The 8896-nt window shown below is 34.2% G+C and overlaps 1 protein-coding gene across 6 annotated transcripts in view; it reads right to left on the bottom strand.

Annotated features, from left to right (window-relative positions):
* Positions 1 to 1950: 1950 nt before the first annotated feature.
* Positions 1951 to 8896, bottom strand: part of btsz (bitesize) — a 373400-nt gene continuing 366454 nt past the window's right edge. For all 6 annotated transcript variants that reach the window (XM_073958504.1, XM_073958505.1, XM_073958509.1 and 3 more), the window contains 6 exons: positions 8185 to 8375; positions 3605 to 3799; positions 3288 to 3542; positions 2956 to 3224; positions 2683 to 2891; positions 1951 to 2385 (listed from right to left, as the gene is read on the bottom strand). In XM_073958504.1, the coding sequence (XP_073814605.1) occupies positions 2237 to 2385; positions 2683 to 2891; positions 2956 to 3224; positions 3288 to 3542; positions 3605 to 3799; positions 8185 to 8375 (1268 nt within the window). In that variant the 3' untranslated portion in view covers positions 1951 to 2236. The remainder of the gene's footprint in view (positions 2386 to 2682; positions 2892 to 2955; positions 3225 to 3287; positions 3543 to 3604; positions 3800 to 8184; positions 8376 to 8896) is intronic.

Raw genomic sequence — 8896 nt, 5'->3', positions numbered from 1 at the left:
ACCATGAGCATCATATGTCTCGTACCCCAAAATAATATGACCCGGATAGCATATACATTGTATCCACACTTAAATAAAAACATCTTTCCCAAAAATTCTAAACAAACAAGGATATGGTATTTAGGGGAACGGCATTTATTAAGTAACCAAAGACCACTACAGTGTCGGACAAAACTAAAGCACCCCCTCAGTACATTTTTTTTAGAATGATAATTTTTTAAGAAAACAAAGTTGTACCTTTTTTACTCATTTATATCTTTCTTTTTACTCATTTATATCTTTTTTATTGGAAAACACAAACATAAGTAATTCAGAATTTATAAACAAAAGTTGAAATTCAAAAAACATTTTAGGTCGCAAATATAAGCGGACAAAGCTAAAGCACCCCCAATTTGCAACATTTCGTTGCGTATCCTTTATTCTGGATGACCCAAACACATCTTTTAGGCATAGATGATATTGTTTTCCTGTAATAAATACATATATAAGTAAATAAAAAGAAAAATACAAAAAAATACAACATAGTTTTCTTAAAAAAATAAAATTTTTAAAAAATATCATTTAAAAAAATGTACTGAGGGAGTGCCTTAGTTTTGGCCGACGCTGTATATGTATCTCTCTGTTCGGCGCACCCAAACACCCCAATTAGGCATTTGCAAGAAATGTCGTCGATTTTGTTGCATAAGCATAGAAAAGGTAAAATTGGTATGATTTAAAAGTAGAAAGTTGGACAAATACTGACCACACAAATCTTAGGAATAATAAGGAACAACAAATTATATAAGTATATCCAAATTATAATCATTTAGAGGTAGTTTACAGGGAATTTAGGAAAATTGGATGTGCCATAATAGTGTGGACAGTGCGTGCGAGAAGATAACAAAACTTTGGAACACTTGCAAAATCAGAGACAGATTTCGCAGATGTCAGATCGCAGTTTCATTTACCAAGGCTGTCTACATTTACGCAAAAATCTGTTCCGAGTGCACAACACGTCTCTCTTTTTAATCTATACTATTCGTACTTACATAATTATACTGTGTTCAAATATATTTCTATGGAATAGGATGATGGTCACTAATGCAGTATGAAAATCAACATAACAATGAGGAAATTAAATAAAACATGAGTACAAAAAGAAGAAAAATAAAAAAACAAGAAAATAGTGATTATATGATGTTTTTTATTAAGCACATTCTCATTAATAGTATTGTTATTTGTAAAAAATGTCTTTTTTCCTTTATATAGTTTATGTATATTGCAAATTTGTTTTTTTTTTTTTCATTAGAAATTATTTTTTATTTCTTTTGTAAGAATTTTTTGTCTGCTTGTGTTTCATATAAGAATACTGCTTGCTCATTTAAGTTTTAACATTTTTTTGTAATTTTTATAGACTTTTTTCTTTTTTTTGTTTGTTTATATACTACACCAAAATACCTTTTTGCAGTTAAGGCGTTTTTTATTCACCAGAAAGACTTTTTTGTGTATGAAACAATGATATGTTTAGAAGATTCACATAGATCATAGGTGGAAGAAAGTATTCTTGTGTGTGTTTCTTAATAGATTTCTTCAAGTTATAGCTGCTGCTGATTTTTTTCTTTTTCAAAATGTAAAAAATATGTTTTTGTTTGGGTTTATTATCGTTTTTGTTTTTTTTTTTTATTCAAGATAATCTTGTCATAGTTTAGAATTTGCCTTAAAATTACTTAGAAGTAGTATTTATTTAAATGTATATATAATAATTATATGTATCATATATGTATGTATATGTATAAGTAGTAATAGTAGTGGTAGTCTAGTATTATTATTAATTAATATTATTGTATATTTATAATTTTATTATAATTAACATTTTTATTGTAAGTTGATGCAATGCGCTATCATTTCAGTTTTTATGATATTTCGTATTGTTTTTCTTATTTTTTTAATTTTTGTCTTTTCAGAAAAATGTTTTTGTTTTTTTATCGTAATGCTAATAATGCTTGTGAATAATTGTCATGAAATAAATATTTGTTTTATATCGGATACAACTAGAGGTTTGTTTTGTCTGTATGATTTGAAAATACTTTTGTCGTCATTTGTTTTAAAACAATTTTTTTGTAGTGAATAAATTATTCAATTTGTCGCTTAATTGTTTATAAAAAAAACACTCTCGACGCATTTTTATGCGTAACAAAAAATAAAAAATACATTAGAGGGAGGGGGACAATTAAAACTAGGGTTTTTATAACAATCCTTATGGTATGGCTCGTATACCATCCAGTGAGGATCTTAGAACAACACTGCCTTCGACCCAAAAATTGGGACGATCCAACATGTTTTGCCACAGAGATAATTCTTTCCCTGAGGCATCCATCCAATCGACAATACGACCATAGCTTTTACCTGAAAAAAATAATAAAAACAATTTAATGATATACATTTTGAAATAAAATTGAGGGATACGGCGACAGCTTCGCCGTTTAAAAATTATTTGGCATACTGGCAGCATTCCTATATAACCCTCTCTTCTGACATAAACCAACAGAACTTTTAAAAACTCTGCATTTCGTCACCCAAAGACGTAACCCTCAAAGGGTTACGTTGAGGGTTACGTCTTTGGGCATTTCAGGTGACGATTTGTCTCTTGAGGAATATTCAGGGTAAATAGTTGTTTTGTTACTACACATCATTGTTACTTACCAGTGCCCAGTGAAAAGCGTACACCACCCAAAAATTCATTGCTTGCCAAGCGATCATGATCCCAAACGGTTAACTCTAATGCACGCTCGGATAAATCTTCTAATGTCACATCCTCATACACAATAGTGTATGTCCAACTGGGATTTGTGGAACGTTTAACAATGGGTGTCTTTTGCTTAGAGCTACGGGTGCGATCTGGCAATAAATAACTACAAAAAAGAAATGACAATTAAAACAAAAATTCTAACCACAAAGTACAATTAATGGCCATACCTTTTACAAAAAGCATCACAAGTACCATTCGGTTTTATGGGAGTCAAATGTTTGGCTTCCTTAACTAATACATGTAACTGGCCACCTTTGGCTGAACGATCTGATTTTGAAATGGCCACAGATTTTATGCTGCCGAATTTGCGTAGACCACCCGATGATGAAGAGGTGTTGGAACGCATAAAACTGGTTTTAGCACCCTCGGGAGGTACATATTTTAAACCAACAACAATATCACCTCTATAGGTGGCAACCTCATCAAAAGGTTCACTCTGAAATGAAAAAAAAGAAAATTAGAACATTGGAATAGATTGATTGTACAAATCTAAACCTACCCTTTCTTGTAACAAATACCACTGCGATTGCGGATTATCAAAAACTCTGCCTTGTAAATTTACACTGACTTCACCCAAGAAATCATTACGACCAAACATATCCGAATGCCATACCGTTAACCACAGGGTACGTGATTCTAAACTTGAAATTGGCATATGGAAACGTAGCACTTCATCGAAAATGGGATTTAAGGTGTGTTTTTTAACTTTGGTTTTGCGTTTACCAGCCTTGGATTTGTCGGGTAATAAATAAACCTAAAAGAAGAAATACAAATTAGTCATTTAATCACTGACTGAAGCTAATTTTTTATTATTACCTTAACATAAGGATCACTGCGGTTACGCTTGGCATCAACAGCCGCTAAATCTTTACAGCGTACCACATGTATCTCCAAAGCTCCCAATTTGTAATTGTATTGCATGGCAAATTCTACTTGGCCCTTTACCACAACGGTACCATAACGTCCTTCGCCAGCTCCAGAATAAACACTGGCCATAGAATCCGATCGCAGCTGTAATAGAAGGTGCAGGAAATTATATTAAAAATAATGCAAATAAAAAGTTTTATTATATAAATGTTTTTGTTTTAATATGTATTATACAAAGTTAAGAGATGGGAGGAGGAAGAAGAATTTGGAGTGCACTCTCCCCGGATTATGGGAAATCGGTAGTATTGCTGAGGTTATGCAATTTTTCGGCAATTTACACATATGTATATGAACCGATTGAAAAGAGAACAAAGGTTTTATTTATTTTCGTTTTGTAGTGTCCCGCTAGCAATATGAGCTCGTTCGGTGTCTGAAACTTGTATTTTCGCAAGGTTACAGTAACTAGTTGAACTATATAAGCCTTATATTGCAATCAACTGTAAACTTTAGCATGGATATCATACGAGGTAACTAATTGACGCTCCTATCTGTATTACCCGTAGATGGTATTATACTAGTTCCAAATTTGCAATCATATACCAGAATGTTGTATCGTTCCACTCTTTTATAGTTGTTTGGTATTTATTTGAGAGTTTATATTCGCAACTGACACCATTTCGATTTCATGGGGATAAAAATGTCACAATTGGTTCCCTTCGTCATACTAGTACAAAAAAGACACTCAATATTTTGTACTAATACGGCGTAGAACTAGTTCTGGACTAGTTAAATAGCCACAATTGGAATTGTCATTGCTAGCGAGTAGCACCCGGTCTTATGTTGCCACTTTTATCACCACATTCGCATTTTAGCATGTCCTCTTCATGGTCAACACCGGTCTAGAACAAGTGTGATCACGCACGACACGGTAGTGCCCATGGTACCATGGCAGTGCCGACGTTTTTCGTCAAATTACACGCACACAACGAAAGCAAAGAAAGAGCGTACAAAAGAGAGCAAATGTTTTGATTTGTTATTGGTTTGAAGCTTACGTGCGTACAAAACCACTGACATAAGTTCCCAGCAAACCAATCGTACCGATATCTTAACGAAATCGGAACAAAATTCGAACGATACGTCCGATGTCTGATCCGAAATCGTAACGATATCTTAACGAAAGTTGTATGAAGTGGTTGACATAATTTCGGAACGAAATGTCGGAACGACATCGTATCGATTTCGATCCGATTTCGTAACGAAATCTGAATAAAATCCTTGGGAAATTCGGATAGGAAATTTCTTTCCGACATTCGTTCCGAAATCGGAACGAAATCGGTACAAAATCTGAACAATTTCCGCTCCGAAAAATCGTTTAGAAATCGGAACGAAATCTGAACGACGTTGCTTCCGAAATTGTTCAGACGTGTCGGACATCCGACATTTGGTTTGCTGGGTTGTCATTTTTTATAGATTCACATTTTGGTCTGTTCTCTTCTTGGTCACCCGTGGTCTAGAGCAGCCATGCACGCGTCTTTACGAAAAAGTATACTACAACTCTCTTTCCCATACAAAAACCCAAAATAGCATTCTCTTCTTGTGCACCATTGGTCTAGAGCAGCGTTAGGCAGGAAAGAACGCACACGTGCTCTCAGTAAACGTCTCTCTCTCTCTCCACACATAATTCAACTAATTGAAAAAGCATGCACTCACACAATGACACCCCCAAAAGTATGCAATAGAAATAGATGGTGTCTATCGCTGGTCTGGAGTAGATACCAATAGATGAAGTAAGAGAGCGCACATGTGCTCTCACTGCACTTTTCTCTCTCCACACACACAATTGAACTAATTGAAAAAGCATGCACTCACACAATGACACCCCGTAAAGTATGCAATAGAAAATTATGGTGCTTGACCCTGGTCTAGTACCGGCACCATATTATCCTTTCCATACTTTAGGCAGCCGTTTTGTGTTAGTGCATAGTTTTTCTGTTACATGAGTTTTGTGGGATCGCTCCATTTTTCGTTGCATACTTTAAGGAGCTGTAATTGTGAGAGTGCATGGTTTTTCAATGGGTTGAATTGTGTGAGTGGAGAGAAATATGGTGGGCATCGCTGTTGTAGACACAAAAACTCTACCTAAGAGCATGCGAAATTATTTTGCCGATACCAGGACTAGATATGATATTGGCATCATATTTTTTGGATATTTAGGGAATGTATGGCTTTTCATTTGGTTGAATTGTATGTGTGTGGAGAGAGAAACGTTCTCTAACAGCAAGTATGGTCTTTTCATGCCAAAGATAGTAGGATGAATTTTCGAAGATGACAACAGAAGTTCTAAAAGTTTCCAGGGTAGATTTCATGAGCTAGGAAGGGACGAAGCCAGGAACTTGATCTATGTTCAATTCGTAAGTTTTCGTGCTCATGAGGTATATTAATATTAGTTGGGTGTCGCAGGATTTATTTGAGCTTTGGATCTTTACCGTGCTTGCTCACAAAAAACTTTACAGCCGCGAGTATAACCTTAACATTTCGAAATCGTATGTGAAAGGTACCCGAAGAAGTAGACCGATATGGCCCATCTTCGAACTTGATTTTAGTCAGGATAACGTGGTATAAGGTGTAAACTTTGGAACAAATCGCCTGATCCGTTCGAGAGTTATTGTGCGCATTAGCCAGACAGACATATGGACGGACAGAGCTGAATCGGTTTTAAATTGTCTAAATTGTTAGTGTATAGGCTAAGGTTAAAATTATTCATCAGTACCACAGAGACTATCCTCAGTTGAGTGGAAACTTAGGAACCTTATCGACATACGTCATCTACAAATATTAAGTAAATTGGTAATATATATTAAGAAGTTATTTTGGACCCAACCACGGACTCCCTTAGAGAGTTATTGAGATCAAAATTGATTCTGGATGGTGTCAGGACCAAATAAGTTACTCCATTCGAGAGTTATTAGGCGTACCAGCCAGACAGACATGGCTAAATCGAATCAAAATAGTCTGAAATTGATTTGGTCTTAACATATGTGTGATCATAAACCAAAATATATATAATACTGGACAGTTATGGAACGACTTCCAGAGGAAACATTCATTTAAAGTTTAATAAATAAAAAGTCGTTAAAGTGGTTAGTACGTGACCTTTTCTAATACTTAAATAGAATAAACGTTATTTCTGTCAAAAGTCATAACCCTAGTTTTTGCGGATTATCAAACTACAATGTTCATAGATGTGAAAATAAAAAAAATCGCCGGAGGGCTTTTGAAATAAATCGCAGTCAAAGTTCACGTTTTCAGGGTTTTTTTTTAATTTTTTACGATTTTTCTTGGAAATCGCAAGTCCTATGGAAATGGGACTAAAGAAAATGTTGTAGCAGTGAAAATTGATCAATGATCGGTACTCTAAAACGTGGTTGTCGGAACAATAGTTCGGGCTGGTACAAATATTTTGGGAAAAAATGTATAGAAGTAATAAGGAATGTATTTTGAAAATGGATGAAAATTCTCCAATACTGGATAACGGGAATACTTTGAGCACACCCGCCTTATACACTGAATGTCCGGGTTCAATTCCCAAGTCAGATAAAATCACATTTTCAATTGTGGCAAAACCCCCTCAGAGTAACGTTGGAGACATTTCCTGATTTCATGTAAAATGCTTTACAAGTGGTGTCTTAAGACACATCGTTCGGATTCGGCTATAACAAGTAGGTCCATGCCATTGAGGTAATATGAATCGGGGCGCAATCATTGATATTATTTTCACTTCAGGTATGTTTGCGGGAACATATATACACTCTTAAATCTTGTTCAAAATGTTATCCCACAAAACGACAGTAGGTATTGCTATATATTTATTATGGGCGCAATTTATTTTCACTAAATGACAAATCAGTTCTCTAAATGACATATCAGTTCACATCTAACTTAACCTATATATGACGTAATATGTGGTCCAATGTATTGATATATGTATTTTCTGTTGTGCAATTTAGTTCAAATGTTACAAATTTTCAATCTTGCAAATATAACCCATTTTGACAGCTTTGCTATAATTAAATAACTAAAAGTCAATAACAATTTACTCAATCTCAATTAAATGCAATTCCAAACAATTAAATCACAAGGTAGTGCTACTTGGTTTTTGTAAACTAGTGTAATTATCTCAACGTTAATTTGCTAATAATTTCTGCTTCATAGACTTTATCTGTGGTCAGATTATCACATAGAAAATCTGAATAATTTTGCAGAGAAAAAAATATCTAGAATCTACATCAATGTGAGTTTTGTTGATGCAAAACAAATGGGTGCTTCAAAGTCACGTCTATTTTATCAAAAGCGTTAATTTCCGTTGAAATTTTATTGCAAATAAAAACAAACAAAAAATGAAACTTGTTCTTTACGTAGACAACTCAAAACTCTCAACAAAATGCATTATCTTGATTATTATCTTTTCGATGTCTTTGTTATCTTTCTTTTTTTTGTTATACACGTTTAATGTATAGAAGAATACTTACACCCAATGAACTTAAACTGCTGCGATTCTGATGCATTGCCACCAAACGATCGATGTCCTCATCGGATTGTTGGGGCCAAGTTTCACTGGAACCGGAGCCACGTGATTGCAATGGACTAGAAGCGGGATCATAATTTCGCTGGCCCATCACCGGTGACCGGCTAAGCTCTTCGGCAGCAGCTTTGGCTTCTTCTGCAACGAAACAAAAAACGAAAGTAGAAATATAAATGAAGTTGCATTACTTGAAATTATGGTAAAAGTAAATGTTTTGCAATAAAAAAATATTCACCCCTCCTCCCGTTATGAAAATATAAAAACAAAGCAAAATACTTCATAATATTTAATTATAGTTAACATTAAAGCGAAGAGATAAAACGATAGAGAGAGGTCAATATACATTTTACAATGATTGTCATTGTCTAATAATAATAACACACAGTAAAATGTGTGTTTTTATATTGTTTACATGTCGGATTGCCTGAGTAAAAGTTTTTTTTTATCTAAATTTAACTTTGCATTCTCACGTTAATGATTTGTCATGCTAGTCTGAATCTGCTGAACCTTGTGGCAAATAGTTCAAGTTGTTATATATATTTTCGTATTTGATTCAATTGACAAGTGAATTAATTCACTGTAAATGAAATGCATGTTTTCGATGAAACAAAAACAACATCGATGTACCCAAATTTGTATCATCTGCCAAAATGTCAGGT

Source organism: Musca autumnalis, unplaced genomic scaffold (assembly GCF_047663935.1).
Source record: "Musca autumnalis isolate F117 unplaced genomic scaffold, ASM4766393v1 scaffold_1, whole genome shotgun sequence".
Lineage (NCBI taxonomy): Eukaryota > Metazoa > Arthropoda > Insecta > Diptera > Muscidae > Musca > Musca autumnalis.
The sequence above is the reverse complement of the archived record's forward strand: the minus strand, read 5'-3'. Positions and strand labels throughout refer to the sequence as shown.